The sequence below is a fragment of the Dipteris shenzhenensis genome, chromosome 21 (assembly GCF_047967505.1).
Source record: "Dipteris shenzhenensis isolate YYH24624 ecotype China chromosome 21, Dip_SZ_1.0, whole genome shotgun sequence".
NCBI lineage: Eukaryota > Viridiplantae > Streptophyta > Polypodiopsida > Gleicheniales > Dipteridaceae > Dipteris > Dipteris shenzhenensis.
This window is the reverse complement of record NC_141616.1, coordinates 3,038,738-3,055,719: the sequence shown is the minus strand read 5'-3', so window position 1 is coordinate 3,055,719 and position 16,982 is coordinate 3,038,738. Positions and strand designations below refer to the sequence as shown.

At 41.8% G+C, this 16,982-nt stretch overlaps 1 protein-coding gene across 1 annotated transcript; it reads right to left on the bottom strand.

Annotated features, from left to right (window-relative positions):
- Window positions 1-349: 349 nt before the first annotated feature.
- LOC147888371 (multicopper oxidase LPR1-like) lies at window positions 350-2,340 on the bottom strand. Its single transcript, XM_087392803.1, has 3 exons — window positions 2,203-2,340; window positions 2,002-2,088; window positions 350-1,896 (listed from the first exon to the last, which is right to left on the bottom strand). Exons 2-3 carry the CDS (start codon window positions 2,056-2,058, stop codon window positions 376-378), a joined length of 1,578 nt encoding a protein of 525 aa, XP_087248929.1. The 5' UTR covers window positions 2,059-2,088; window positions 2,203-2,340; the 3' UTR covers window positions 350-375.
- Window positions 2,341-16,982: the final 14,642 nt, after the last annotated feature.

Genomic DNA, 16,982 nt, shown 5'->3' with positions numbered 1-16,982 from the left:
TATATCATATAATCATAAGAAAACCTATAAGAAGTTACCGAGATAAGAATGCAAGTGAGAACCTCAAGCAAGCTCTATTGGACAATGACATTATTGGATGGCACATTTTTATGCTACTGAATTGAGTTGGAGAGTTCCAAATTTTTGGAATTGTTCCATTTTTCCTAATAAAGTGAGGACAGTAGAGAAGAACAACTTCCAAAGTTTTGCATACATAATGAAGAAGTTGGCTCATTAGATAGGAAAGCGATTGAACATACCAATAGAAAAATTTGCTTGTGGAAATATCTTCATATATTGGATGGAAAAGTGCTTGGGCAATGAGCATACATAGCAAAATAGTTGCTTTGGAAATAGCTCTCCCCAAAATGGACATCAAGCGTTTGGCAGCCCAGTGGTGCCATCAATAGGATGAAGATGGGTGGGTTTTTTAGAATGAACATCTCTTGTTGCATATTGGAGCTTCAAAGGTCTCATCATCTCATGGTCTTCATGTATGCCAATATGGCAATGAATTAGATATCCTGGGTCTAGGGTGGGATCAAAGGGGAATGCAGAGCCATCTCTTGGGGAAAATCGCAATAACAAACGTGTCACATTACCACGATAAGCAATTATAGTGTCTTTCCATCCTCTGAGAGAGGTATGAGGTTCTCTAGGGTGGTCGGTGAAGCAGCTTCCTAGCTCTAGATATGGCAAGTCTAAAGAGCATCTGCCATCGTCGTAGTCTATCATGTTAAAATCCTGTTGGCTGAGTACTTGAAACTGAATGAGGTGAACATGCAGCGGATGATGGCTGTTGGTTGGATTGATGACTTCCCAAATCTCACTGCTTCCAACAATGGGAGTCAAATCTGCCGGGTCTTCCCATGAGAGATTACCAAAGGTCATACTAAACACAATCCCATCAGGTAAGGTGTTTTGCACCATATCTATTCTCCTTACTGTCTCCACGTCTTCATCAGGCGCAAACGTAGGAGGACGACCCTGATTAGCCTGTCCCAAGATTGAGCGCAGCTTTTCGAAAGATACGCCCTCAATCAATCCTTCTTCGGAGCCTCCATTTTCGACAATAACAAACTTCATTATTCTGGTCACGGTTGCTGGATCGTCATACCCGACGCCAAAGGGAAAAAGACCGTATTGTGCATTCCCCAGTAACACTTCAGTTCCACGTTCTAGTCCAGAAAAATCAATTATGACATCCACCCTTTCTGCCGGAGAAATGATTATAGAGCTGAGGTTCATAGGTTCCGTAAGAAACCCACCATCGGTACCAATTTGGTAAAATGACAAGCTCGAGTGGCTTAGATTCAGTTCTAGGAACCTTGCATTACAACCGTTGAGGATCCGAAATCTATACGCCTTTGGATAGAGTTGCAGATAAGGCCACACTTTTCCATTCACTAGCATGGTGTCTCCCATCTCAGAGCACCAGTTGGGAGAAGAAAATCCCTGGACTGGAAAGTTAATGGAACCATTATCGAAGAATCGGTGATCTTTTATGAGAAGGGGGAGGCCGACCGGCAGAAATAGCTCCTCCTCCTCATGCCTCGGTGTGATGATATAAAAACCCGATAAACCGGCTTCCATGTTGAGCCGAGTTATGCCCAGGGTATGATCATGATACCACAAAGCTGTAGGGGCTTGTGAATTATTGTAGGTATAGTTTTGCTTAACATAAGCATCTCCGGTATCGACGTTGTTAGGGGTGAACCAAGCATCTGGATTGCCATCAGACGAACTTTCGACCTCTCCGCCATGCAAATGAGTAACGATTGGGACACCGCCGCTGCGAGGATTCGCCCAATCGATTGTAGGATCCACATTTAGGAAATGGTATTGGTCGGAAATGTGATTCTCCCACCTGATATGAGCTGGATTATGTTGTCTTGCCTGCGCATGAGAATGGGATCAGCTTTTACAGTTTCTGGAACAGGCCATCATACGAGTTGCTATCTTATAGCTGCATTAAATTCGAACTAAGCTTATCAAACTTACAAGTAGAGTGGGTCCTGGAAAGGTTGCAGTCCCTTGGGTTGTTCCGTATGCATACATAGTGGTGTTGGAAAGATCTCGATGCACTTTCTGTGAAAGTCACGAACGTTAAGACGCACAAATGAGCAATGATAAGTTACGAAATCGTCTCCCCAAATAAGCGTGCGTAAGCAGAAGTGACTTACAAGCAAGAAGGACGCTTACCTGTGTTATTTTGAAAGCGCCCAATATAGTCTGTTGGCCATCAGAAATATCAATTACTGGGGGAAAAGTCACTGGATCCACGAATTGTTCAAGTGTAGGGCTGAGTGGGAAACACGCGGACGTATCTGAAAAGCTCTGAGAAGGAGATGTGCGAAGGAGTCCTATAATCACGAGAATGACGAACACTTTCCTCATGATCTCCGATCAGAAAAGAGCAAGGCTCTAGAAGTTCACACGTCGAAATATAATGAGAGATCTCTACGGCTGTTCGCGGCTGCCGTATAGCTTGGGTGCGTCCTATTTATAAGAAGGCAAGGGCAGAAAAGTGGAGAAGCAGCTGATACACAAACTAGGCGATTGCGATGGTTTGAAATTGGAATGATCTGCGTGTGCTTTTGATGCATATTAAGCATGGATATTGTGTTTTGAGTCTTTCGATGAGATCCAACGTGCAATGAGATAATAGATCCACGAGATCGCCCTCGGAGGCTGGGAATCAACGTGCATGATAATAGAATCAATGCTCATGCTCAACGTCGTGCAATGAATCTGCCTTTGTATTGTTAATTGGCGTCCTATTTTGTTTCCTATAGGAGAGAACAATGCATGGGAACACATCCCCAAGAATTGTCTCAAAGTTATCCCCCACCTTTTATAGGAGATGGAGGGGAATCGTGCTATTTCTATTGGTGGAAGAGAAGCTACATACATAGAACTCTTACTCCAAAATGCTTGATGTTAGCCTTGAAAATAGGGGCTCCTTGCAATGTGCAAATTTTATTGGGACTACCCTTAGAAGTGAGAACCACTCAAAATGACCTTTGATGATGCTCATCTGAGTCTCTAGGGATTTTACATCCCTTTAGAGATTCACTCAAGAGGTCATGCATATGAGTCCCTAAGGATTTTACATCCCTTTAGAGATTCACTCAAGAGGTCATGCAGACCATGCTCAAGGAGCAACCATTTTTTAAACAAACTCGAAAACCTATTCTTCGTACTCACATCTATGCTCCCTACCAATTAATTAATCTATCTCTCCCCACTGCATTCACTAATTAACCTAAGCCAATCGTATTAATCTATATTCTAATCGAATTAATCTCCTTCCTCCTTCTCTGCTCCGCTTTCTCCTTCCCTCCCTCCTCCCACCTTCCCTCAGGCCTCCTTCCCTCCTTTGCTCCCTCCTTCCTACTTGCCACTCGTCTCTCCCCCTTCCTCTCCCTCTCTTTCTTCTTGCCTTGGAGAGGCCTTCATAGCCCACTACATGCACTTTACCTCCTCCCTCCTCCTATTATACCCAGGGCGACAGAAACTTAGAAACTTATGTGTTACCGTCCTTATCAAATTAAATTCACAAGCCTAGGTTAATCAAACATTCGAGCCTTCCTGCATGAAAATTAATTAATGTGCATACTATCGACGGGGGGCCTATTCATCAAAATTGCGCTCATACATTAAAAAGTGAAAGTAAAAATATTTATGAAGTCACAAACGAAAATCAGTGAACCATGTTCAAAATATCATGATGTCAAAAAATTTAGAGATTGGAAAAAGATGGCGTTAGAATAGGTATCATATGGTGAATACAAATACTGGATGGCGTTATCTACGAGTTGTCATAGGAATCAAATCATGGATGATTGTTTCAAGTGGTTATTGTTGTTGATAACCAAACCACAAGTAGAATTATTTAGATGTGGTTTGGTTATTGTTGTTTGATTTTTTAAAGTTGACACATGGGGGGATTACTATATAGAAAACTAGACTATCACATATATTGAGAGGGCCATAACATGTATTTCATTAATTTTAGATTAGTGCACTCTCCAAATTAATTTTTATAAGTAATTATGAATAAGATCTCCTAAAAACAAATTAAAGAAAAAACACTAAAAGTAAGCCAATTTTGTAAGTTTTTTAAAGCAAATAAAAGTAAAATTATGAATTTAATGTAACATCTCATAGGGACTTAAATGGTAAAATTAGGAAGTTTTTAAAAGAAAATGTAAGTAAAATTGTAAAAGAAAATTTCTTAACTTATTAAAATTTTAAATAAATGAAAATAATTTAAAAGCATTAAAAATCTATATGTATGTATGTATATAATGTTAAGGCCCGTGCATGAGATTAATTTCTCTAAAATCTCTAAGACTTAATATGGTGTCAATTAAACACCTTTCAGAGCTTCAGAACTCTAAAACCTCCAAGCCTTAATACTAGCATCCATAAGCACCTTTCAGAGGTTCAGTAAGCAATAATGGAAAAACTCAAAGGACTTTATAATGGTGCCGGCAAACACCTTGCAATAGCTACAAAGGTTTTTAAAGATGTGGTGGTAGTGAGTGAAGAATTGTTAGTTGATATGGCAAGGAAAGGGCGGGGGAAGGAAAGGGAAGGGAAGGATAAGGAAAGGGAAGGAAGGGGAGGAGAGGGAAAGGGAAGGAACATGGAATGAAGGGGTGGGAGAAGGGAAGGAAAGGGAAGGGTGAGGAAGGGGGAAGGGAAGGGAATCTCTCTCTCTCTCTCTCTCTCTCACCTCCTTCCCTTCTCTTTCCCCTCCCCTCCCCTCTCGCATAGCTGCAATTGCACAAAAGGGGAGGGTAAGGGGGGAGGGAGGAGCAGAGAGAGGGAAGGGAGAGGGGGAGAGAGAGAGACAAAAGGGGGGAGGGAGGAGCAGAGAGAGGGAAGGGAGAGGGGGAGAGAGAGAGAGACAAAATGGGAGAGGGAGCCTCTCTCACATAGCCATAGTGACACTCTCCCCATCTCCCTTCCCCCTCCCCTCTCTCTCCCCCTCTTCTCTCCCCTTATCCCTCCTAACACCTATTTCATTAATTTTGGACTTTTTCTGTTGCTTTTGGACGAAGCCCAAAAATCCTTCCCAAATGAAAAGTTTACTTTGTGAAAATATCCTTCCCAAATTAGAATTTTACTTTGTGAAAATATCCTTCCAAATCAAAAGTTCACTTTGTGGCACTCTCATATTCATATAAAAATCTTATTTTTTCAATCTATACTTTTGCACTAACATGCAAGAATTTGAAAGAATCCTATTTTAGAAATTCTAGCTATTCCTAAGTTATTTATTAATTTAATTATTTTTAACATTTTTCCTTAACGTGATAAATTTATAAATCCATGAAAGGAGACTTAAATATTTCATGTAAAGAAGATTGTCACTTGCAATATGCACAAATTTAAAACTTTTTAATAGAAAAAAGACATGCCATAAGTATTGAACCAAAGAATTGTATCAATTATAGCTATCCGAATTGTAGCAATTATAGCTATCATATGTTTACATTGAGAAACAAAGCTCTCAGCTGGAGTCATTGTATAAAATGATATAGATTCATATGTTTACAAAATTGTTCTTCTTAAAGAGCCTTCCATGCCATCTGCATTGACTCCCCGTTGTCTTATTGCTTGTGACAGTCACTTGCCAAGTGCCATTTGCATTAACTCCCTATTGTCTTGCCAAGCCTTCCCCCTTGGGTGACATCTGCATTCAAGTCTCTCATTTGACATAGGAGGTGATGAGACTGAGTATAGTTGCACCTAGTCTAATATACAATTATAATTGATTGGCTTCTTGCCTATTACCCAAATTGAATCCTTCAATGGACTTCAATACAAAGCTTTAATCATGGACATTCTTCATTTGCACTGTCTCCTTCTACTTCCTCCATGGCGAGCATCCTTAAAAATTCGTGTATATGCAAAATACTTTGCTGCGTTATTTTTATTTTTCCTTTTACCTCATATCCCATGCGCTTCTTTGATTTCTTCGCCCTTGAATGCTAAGACACTATGATTGTCTCTGTTGAAACTTATGAGACCGGTTCATCATTTCGAACCCAATCCTTCGTTATACAATTAGTATACAATGTGTTGTTATCCATATTCTCCTTCATGCCCTTTGGCTCATACCATACCGCTGTAAATGTTGTAGCTCTCCCTTGATCATCTCTTTGCACATCAACTACTTTTGCAACCCAAAACTTCACATTCACATATTCATCATCCAATGGCCGAACCACAATAAAACAATCGACCTCTATGTCTACTTATGGCATGAACTCTCTATTCTTCGGTCCACAATATGGACATGGGAGTATTGATACAAAATAATTTTCAAAGACTGGTGGAGTTGGGCGCAAATCATTATGAACATTTGGCCAAAATAAATTGCATTCTTCCTCAACATCCTTTGAGCCTCGCATTCTCTCAAGGTCCTTTATTAATTTGTGTATCTTGTTAATAACAGTGGTAGTGTGCTCTCTCCAAGTAGGCTTTGAATCAAGATATCTCCGAAGGATTTCCTCTTTGTCTGTAATAAATGCTTTTAGTCCTTCTATTTCACAGTTAGACCTCTCATTGAATTCTTGTATAGGAGCCCATGTTGGATACCTTTCCTTGCTAGGAAATGAAGTTAAGAGACTGTAAGGTTCTTCAACTTCCCATTTTGTATCATGAGAATACTATTGCCATTGCATTACTGGTTTTTCATCCCTTTAAAAAAACAAAAGTAGTGTGGATTGGTATGACCTGCCAATGCATCACCGCCCGTTTGTATGAAAGGTAGAATGAAGCTCTTCTAATCATACATCCTTTTGAGCCTCTCACATATCATACTTTCCTTACAATGCCACTTTGCACACAAGTCAAGTTCAACGAGGTTGAGATGCATGCAAAGCATTGTGCCGATTGGATATGCTTTGCATGGTCGATCACGCATTATACACCGTTTTTTCCCTAGTGTTATGCACATCCATCAAAAGACATGCCTTAGGTGTGTTATCTGACCAAGTACTTATTCAATGGGCATACCACTTTGCATGCAACTCAATGCCACCTAGTTTGAGGTGCATGCAAAGTATTGTGACCATTAGATATGCTTTGCATGGTCGATTGAGCATTAAATACCGTTTTTGCCTTACTGTCATGCACAACCAGGAAAAAACATGGTCCTAGGTGTGTTATTCAAACACACAATTCAATACCACCTAGGTTGAGGTGTAGGAAAAGTATTGCACCCATCGGATATGCTTTGCATGGTGAATCATGCATTATATATTGTTTTCTCCCTAGTATTATGCACTACCTTCAAACAACGTGCTCCTAGATGTGTTATCCGAACAAGTACTTATGGTATCGGCATGCCACTGATCATGCAACTCAATAGCACATAGGTTGAGGCATATGCAAAGTATTGTGCCCATCAGATATGCTTTGCATAGTCGATCATGCATTATACACCGTTTTTTTCCTAGTGTTATGCGCAACCATCAAAAAACGCACTCCCAGGTGTGTTATCCGAACAAGTACTTATGGGATGGACATGCCACTTTGCATGCAAGTAAAAAAAACCTATGTTGAGGCATGTGAAAAGTATTGTTCCCATCGGATATGCTTTGCATTGACGATCAAGCATTAAGTTCCGTTTTTGCCTACGTATGATGCACATCGATAAATATGCTTTTCATCAAATATGCTTTTCATGGTCTAGCAAGCATTAGACACTGTTTGTGCCTCAGTGTCATGCACGGGCCATAAAAACACACGGTCCTAGGTGTGTTATTCGAATAAGTGTTTATTGGATGGGGGTTCCACTTTGCACGCAAGTCAATACAACCTGGGTTGAGGTGCATGCAAAGTATTATGCCCATTGTCTATGCTTTGCATTGTCGATCAAGCATTAAACACTGTTTTTGCCTTAGTGTCATGCACAACCGTAAAAAAACATGGTCATAGGTGTGTTATTCAAACAAGTACTTATGGGATGGGTGTGCCACTTTGATGTAAGTCAATACCACCTATTTGGAGGTGTATGCAAAGTATCGTGCCTATCGAATATGATATGCATTGTCAATCAAGCATAAAACACTGCTTTTGCCTTAGTATCATGCACAACCATCAAAAAACACGGTCCTAGGTGTGTTATTGAAACAAGTACTTATCGGATGGGGGTGCCACTTTGCATGCAAGTCAAGTTCAACTGGGTTGAGGGTTGTACAAAGTATTGTGCCCATAGGATATGCTTTGCATGGCCCATCACACATTATACACCGTTTCCTCCCTAGTGTTATACACAACCACAACAAGACAAAGCACCCATAGACGCGCACACAGACACATTTACTGAACTAAATAAAAAACTTACACGTGCATCTATTTTTGCGTTTGGAGACCCGAATCTAACAGCGCATCTATATAGGACACACACGTGCATATAGACGTGCATTTAGATGCTTAAATAGACGCCCTTATAAACGCATTTATCGATGCAAAAATAGACACCTGTCGAACAGACAGACGCATATATAGACGTGTTTATAGATGCACTGATAGACGCGCTTTATAATGTTTTTTTTTAATTTACAGAATGCTGTGTATGTTGTGTATGCTATATAGTTATAAGAATCCCATTTCCACATTGTGTAATTCAATTCTTACAGCCAACCGCATTTTAATTACAATTCCAAATAAAACATTACAACTCCAAAACGCAATAAAATTGAAAGCTCAAAAAGTGCTTGTATGTACATATAGCACGAAGCTAAGCCATGTCATGTGGCTTCAAGTACAAAAAATAAGGAAGCTAAGCCACGTCATGTGGCTTCAAGTACAAAAAATAAGAGGAGTGTATATACAAGAGGCACCAAGCCAAGCCAGTGGCTTTAAGTACAAAAAAGAGTAGCTAGCACTACTTCTACGACTAATCCTCACTGCCTTCCACGCTCCCTTCTGTGCTCCCTTCTGCGCTCCCTTCTGTGCCTCCTTCCTCGTCTTCCTCGTCATCTTGTGCACGGGCCTGTAAACAAGGGACAACATATATCAATGTATGGAAAATCAAATCTTTACTTATAATATTGGCATTATTTAATTACTTTCGAATACCTCGGGGGCCGCTCTAGTAGCCCGGATATACTGCTCCTCAGTAATCAACCCGTCATCATAGAAGTGCCTCCATGTATCTCCTCTGCGATGGTGGCGGTGGTAGGCTGTCTCCATAAGAGTAGGGTATCTGCCCACGATCTCAAGCTGTAAGACGACACAATTTGCGGAGGGATTAGTACAAAGAAACAACCTCCTAATAAACTACTACATAAGCAATATAATTTGAGATCGATACTTACAAATTGTGCCTCCCATGATTCAACACCCCCTGCTCCAAAATGCACGCTTCCATATTCCTCCATCTGGATCCTTCATGCTCCACGTGTTGTAGACTGGGGTCCTCCCTCGCTGACTTCATTGCTTTCTTCCATTCACACTTGTGAGCGGTGTGGGGCAAGCCCCTTGGTGGATGACCTCCCTCGAGCCTAGCAAGCTCCGCTAGTGCCTGCCTCTTAATAAGCGAAGATCTTTTATTGCCAAGTATCGTAACAATCTTTGACTTGGCCCATTTATCTGTGAACTGGCGATTGGAGGGGTTAGGATACCTAGAGCGAACAGCAGCGAGGGTCTCATCAGCCAACCTCTTTGGCTGGTCTTTGAAGTGGATAAAGCAATCTCTGTAATTGTTAGCAATTACAGAGCGCATGAAGGCCATGATGTCCTTCCCCCGCGCATCCATCAAGATGCCTCCTATCTGAGTGATGTCATAGAATATCGTACCATCACCCGGAGACACGTCTAAATCATCTGAATCATCATCGTCCCCACCGACACCCCTCCCAAAGCTCTGTGCCATGCATCCCCCACCACTCTTCCTGCTACTATGCCTGCTACCGTGCCGTGTCGAGCTCGTACGCTGGCCACTCATAGCTGGAGACTGCACGAGACTACGCTAACCACTCGTAGCTAGAGAACCGAGTCCAGGAGTACGGCTCTGTGAGACAAAAGGACCTCCTGACGGCATGGGGGAAGGGGCATAAGATGGCATGGGAGATGGGCCTCGGCTGTGTAGCCGGCTGGGCTGTGCTAACTCCGCTGGGGTGATCTCAGCTGGTGTGGGGTGGTTTCGAGTCTGTAGTGCCGACTCCTGGGGGGTGTTTAGAGTACCCGTCATATACCCGTATAACTCCGCAGGACTAGGAGGGTGCCCTAAAAGGTTATATAAGTCCCTAAAAATAGACTCCCAGGGATCAGGTGAGCTGGAAGCGCTTCCAGGCCACATGATGAACTAGAAAAAAGAAAAAAAATCTATTACTGGTGAGCTAAGAAGAAAGGGGAAGGAAAGAGAGGATTACTATCGGAGCGTGTCTATAGATGCGTCTGATTAGCGCGTCTATTTTCACGTATAACAGCATGTCTATAGACGCGACTGTCTATGTTTGCAAACAGGCTAGATGCGCGTTTAGACGCGCCTGTAGACACGGTTTTAGACGTGCTTTGAGACGCACCTATAGATGCGCTCCGACACATGGACTTTTCTAAAAAGTAGAAAAGGACATTGCGCCCGACACACAAACGTGACACTGATACCCAGATCATGTGTTTTTTGGATACGAGAAAGTACAAATCCAAAGAGAGCAAACTTCCAAAAAAGATCAACTGCAAAAAGACTTACCTTGGATAGAGGTATGGAAGGTTCTTCTCCTTTTTCAAAGTTGCTTCTCCTCCTTGTTCGCCCTCCTCTCCTTTAAGCTTGGAAGTAAGTGTGGGTGCCTTCCTCTTAAGTGTAAGCTTGGAAGTAAGTGTGGGTGCCTTCCTCTTAAGCATCGAAACTGTGGATCTGCTAATAAGGAAGCAAGGAAGCCACACGAAGTATAAGTAATGTGAAGAAAAGCAAAGCGAGCGTGCTAAAAGCAGGTTTAAAAGCCGCGTCTATAGGCACATTTAAAAGCACGTCTATAGGTGCGTCTAAATACATAGAGTAGATGCGATTTTAGACGCGCTTTTAGATGCGCACCACAGATTAAACAGACGTGCTTTTAGATGCACCTTTAGACGCGCCACAGAGTTTAAAATTAAACATTTGAAGAAGAGAAAATTTTTTTGGGGGGTTTGTTTGTAGGATGTCTTCATCTTCAACAAGTAGCTCCAGTGAGGATGAATCCCTCCGTATCCACCATCGCGAAATGTGGTTGGAGCAAAAAATCAAATGTATGTGTGATCGATGTCGAGGAAACATGTATCGTGCACGCAGGATTACACTCAATCACACCTCAAAGTATGGAGAATGGGATGTGACCGTAAACAGGGTAAGGGTTTGTAAGTTAAGGTTGATTGAGATACCTATGGGTGTTCATATGTTTGAGTTATGATCCCGTTTTAATTTGATACAGGATGCAGTGCCACACCCACATATGTTGCCCTATGCTCGCCGTGAGGAGGCGAAGCATCGGCGATATGAGGTGGGATCTTCAGGAGGGACCGTTATGGATGCATGGAGTGATGGTGATAGTAGCCCTCCACCATTACCTCATGAAGCCGTGGAGGAGGAGGTGTTTGATGATATGGTACGAGATTTATATGTCCATCAAGGGAGGGATGATAGCATGGAGCAGGATGATCTTTTTACTGCAGCATCAACTCCACTGTTTGAAGGGTGCACATTCTCTGTTCTACGTGCCTCCCTTGAGCTCCCCTTGAGTTACTAAACTTGCAAACCATCTATGGATGGAGCAATGCAAGTTTGAATGCATTACTCAAGTAAGCTTTAAAGTCTATTTTGCAAACATGGTGAATTATGCTAGTGGGTCAATTACTCGAATGCTTTTCCTTATTTATGGTCTTCACGTGCAGGCTATTGTGTAAAATGCTTCCAAGGGAGAATAAATTACCGACCTCAAGAGATATGGCAAGGCAACATGTGACCTCTCTTGGAGGATTAGATTACAAGTGCATCCATGCATGTGTCAACGATTGCGTTTTGTTTCGTGGACTACATAAGGATGCAAGAGAGTGTCCTACTTGTGGAGAGGCAAGATATAGAGCAGATCTCAAAACTTTGGACGTGCCTCGTAAGGTTTTGTGACATTTTTCCATAATCCCTCGCATCCAACATATGTTCAAGTGCAAATCTATTGCAGAGCTCATGTCATGGCATTCCTCCCATCGATCAACCGATGGCAAGTGGAGAACTCCCGCGGACTCTCCTGCGTGAAAGCATATTGAAGACACATGGCCAAGCTTCAAGGAAGAACCTAGGAGCTTGAGACTTGGATTGGGTATGGACGGTGTGAACCCATTTGGTCTGAAAAGCACGTCTTATAGTGTATGGCCAGTGATATTGGTGAATTATAATCTTCCATCCTCTATGGCTATTAAGAAAGGACGTGTTATGCTATCCCTTCTAATTCCAGGGAAACATAAAGTCAAAAACCCTGATGTTTATTTGGAGCCTTTGATTGACGAGCTAGAGATACTTTGGAGAGGTATCGAGGTGCATGATGTGAGTAGGCCTCCCTCGTCACGAGACTTCAACTACAAAGCAGTCTTGATGTGGACGATGCATGACTTCCCAGGCTATGGCGAGTGTTCAGGTAAGCATTGCACTTCTAATTATGAATAGGCAAAGGATGTGGCACCCTAAACCCACCTTCAACTCTTAATTGCGTCTATTGTTCAGGTCTCACTACATCGGGTTACCATGCATGTCCTGTTTGTGGTCCTTCGCTAGTTGCCTCACGGGCAGATGCATTGAATAAGGTCATCTATGAGAATCACCATTGATTTCTCCCACCCGATCATCCTAGATATGTTGCCCCTTGGAATGAAGTCCTCCCACAATCACTCACCGCGGGAGATTGGATGAGAATTTAGGACGGTTCCACGACTCCTCCACCACTTGGCATGAGCCAGTAAGGGTTTGTAATTATTGTGTGCTATATTGGCTGGAAATAAAGATTGCCCGCTAACACTTTATTTTGTTTAGATACTCCATCTTTTATCATTTACCATATTGGTCCCACCTCAAGATCAATCACCTGCTTGATCCCATGCATATCTTCAAGAATGTGGCATTTACCATTTGGGAGCATTTGAATGGGACACGAGATTCCGTAGGCATAAGGGAGGATCTATGTACCACAGGGAGGATGCATGAAGCTTGGCCACAAGAGAGACCAAATGGGCGTGTTATTTTACCTCATGCACCGTGGATGTTATCTCGATGTTATCAAAGCTAGAGATGGCGACGATAAAGTGCGCTATTATTGCAGTTTGTATTCCCACTGGATGCATGAGGTGTTTGAAGGGAGCCTTTACAAAGAGCAAGAAAAGAGGTGTAGAGCAATTATATGGCTTGAAATCTCATGATTGGCACAAGATGCTCCAAGTAAGTATTTTATGTGCATAATATCTTTTTCCTTTCAAATTTGTGAGTGAATAATTATAAGCAACTAATCAACCACCTCCTCGTGGGTTCAATTCATACTACCTATTAGCATTTCACGTAGTGCATCGAAGGACGTGAAAGATTGTATTTACAAGATGGGCGAGCTTGTGAGGTACTTTACATGATACAAAATATGATGCGTATCAATGCTCCATGCAAGTTTGAATGCATATTGCTAATATGCTATACGTTTTCATTTCTAGGTATGTGAGCTCAAAGGAAATAGATCCCACCACGCTTGAGAATGCTCGAGTTATGTCAGTGGAGGTGGTTTTTTTAGTGGATGAGACATTTCCACGTTCTATTCTCACAAGCCAACTACATCTTATAGTGCATTTGGTGGATGAGATTGCTATATGCGATACTATACATGCACGATGGTTGTTCTTCCTCGAGCGCTTCATGAAGACCTTGAAGGGCTTCGTGAGACAAAATGCAAGACCCGAAGGTAGCATGGCCGAGGGTTGGTTGGTACAAGAGTCACTTGTATATATTTCTGAGTTTCTTGTTGATGTGGATAGCTCTCTCCCACGACTATGGAGAGATGATGAAGACCTAAGGATGACCTCTATTGTGCCTCAAGGGAAAGGACACAACAAAGTAATAGACATGGAGTTGCATAATAGTATCAACCTCTTTTGCGTGCTTAATAGTGATGTGATGAAAAGATGGGTGACAAGATACGGGGATGCAAAGGCAAGAAGACAAGAAGAAAGGGCCCTCTTTCGTACACACCACGGATGTCGTGTGCCATACCCTCAGTATCTAAGAGCACTTCCAAAGGATATTCATGTGGATTGGCTACTTGACGAAATGGAGAAAGCAGAGAAAGACGAGGGGATGCATATCACAATGGAAGAATGGGAGTATGCTAGGGGATGCATGAGCAAGGTCAGTATATAGAATGTTATGCATAAGTTAGGAGCTTTCAATAATTTAGATTGCTTATTTAATTGATTTTTTCTTGGTGTAGTGCACTATGTTCAATGTTATATGGTGTGAGGGCAAGCATTTTCGAACATAACGGATTGATGATAAGAGAAACACACAAGATTGCGGCATCATTGCTAGCTTTGAGGGAGCTAATGGAGCCATGGATGATTATTGTGGGATAATCCAAGATATTATTATGCTTGACTTTCGACGCTTCTTTGTGTATGTTTTGGATGTAAAGTGGTTTAAGGACATGGTGGAAAGAGGCCCTAATGCAACAATCAAATGCCATGCAAGTGGCTTTGTAACTATTGACTCCACAAAGTTTTGGCAAAGTAGGAAGGACACACTAGTACTACCGCAACAATGTGAACAGGTACTGTGCACACATATAAAAATACTCACTTTTAAATATTTGATGCAAGAAAAATAACATGATTGTATTTGTGTTTGAATTAGGTTGTCTATCAACCAATGGTGGATAATAATAGATGGTGGCATGTCATACCTATTATGCCACGTTCCAAAGTGATGTATAGTACATTTACTAATATGGAGCATATGGAGGATGATCATGGCCATGGATGTGATGATGACCGTGATACGAGAGAGGAGGATGATCATGAGATAGGAGATACAGATATTGAGGCCATTACCCGTGAGGACGAGCCTACCATTGGTGATGCTAATTTCGATGAGCACATGAGTAGCACAAGTAGTAGTGGGTTGAATGTATTTGTAGATCTAAACACTTGTTTGGATTTTGAAGTAGACTATGTTTGGCAAGGGTTGATCTCATTGAGGATGAGATTGAACCGTAGCCCATCATTGATATTGGCAAAACTATTTTACATATTGTCTCATTCTCCTCACCTCACTTAATTCTTGTATATGTGGGCTTGCAAAAAAGCATTGATGTTTTTGTTAAAATTATGTGCTTTGGTAATCATGGGCAATGTTTGGAAAGCAATGATGTACACCAAAATCTCACTTTCTGTATTCTTTGGTTTGCATCTATTTACGCATCTAAATACGCGTCTGATTCCCAGTGTAAACGCGTAAATAAACACGCTAATACACGCGCAAATAGATGCGTTAATAAACGCCATGTTAAACGGGCCAATATTTTCTCAGTTTAGACGTGCAAATAGACGTGTTAATACATGCGTAAATAGATGCGCTAATAAATGCAATGTTAGACGGGCCCATATTTTCTCAGTTTAAACATGCAAATAGACGCGCTATTTAGATGCGCAAATAGACGAGTTGTTAGACGTGCTTTTACATGCGCCCGTAATTCCTCTACTCAAGCAATGCCTATAGACGTGCCCGCTATTTTGTGCGTCTACCAAGCGCATCTATAGTTGCTTTGTGTTTTTGTGAACCGTAAAAAAACACACTCCTAGGTGTGTTATCCAAACAAGTACTTATGGTATGGGCACGCCACTTTGCATGCAAGTCAATACCACCAATTTTGAGATGTGTGCAAAGAATTGTGTCCATCAGATATGCTTTGCATGGTCGATCGAGCATTAAATACGATTTTTGCCTTAGTGTCATACACAACCGTCAAAAAACACCGTCCTAGGTATGTTATTCGAACAAATACTTATCGGGGATGAGGGCTCATCTTTGCACACAAGTCAATACCACCTAGTTTGAGGCACAAGCAAAGATTTGTTCCCATCGGATATGGTTTGTATGGTCTGAAATCACACATTATATACTATTTTTCCCCTAGTCTTATGCACTACCGTCAAAAAATGTGCTCCCAGGTGTGTTATCCAAACATGTGCTTATGGTATGGGCGCACCACTTTGCAAGCGACTCAAGACCACATAGGTTAAGGCATATGCAAAGTTTTGTGTCCATCATATATGCTTTGCATGGTTGATTATGCATTATACACCGTTTTCCCCCTAATGTTATGCAGAACCGTCCATGTGTGTTATCTGAATAAGTACTTATGGGATGGGTGCGCCACTTTTCATGAAAGCCAATACCACCTATGTTGAGGTGCGTGCAAAGCATTGTGCCCATCGGATATGCTTTGCATTGTCGATCAAGCATTAAGTTCCATTTTTGCCTAAGTGTGATGCACATCAGTCACAAAACACGCTCCTAGCCTCTAGGTGTGTTATCCGATCAAGTACTTATCGGATGGCCACACCACTTTGCATGCAACTAAATACCACCTAGGCTGAGGTACTTGCACAGTATTGTGCCCATCAAATATGCTTTGCATGGTCTATCAAGCATTAAACACCGTTTGTATCTCAGTGTCATGAACAACATAAAAGAACACGGTCCTAGGTGTGTTATTCGAACAAGTGCTTATCGGATGGGGGTGCCACATTGCACGAAAGTCAACATGACCTAGTTTGAGGTGCATACACAGTATTGTGCACATTGGATATGCTTTCCATCATCGATCACACATTATACACCATTTCCTTCCTAGTGTTATGTAGAACCGTCCAACGCTCCCAGGTATGTTATTCGAACAAGTACTTATGGGATGGGCACGCCACTTTGCATGCAAGTCAATACCACCTAGTTT

Bases quoted from the DNA above. Each gene is read 5' to 3' on its own strand.
- LOC147888371 (XM_087392803.1), bottom strand. From the start codon at position 2,058: ATGTATGCATACGGAACAACCCAAGGGACTGCAACCTTTCCAGGACCC. The intron at 1,897-2,001 runs GTAAGTTTGATA...TCTCATGCGCAG, and splicing joins TTCCAGGACCCACTCTACTT to GCAAGACAACATAATCCAGC.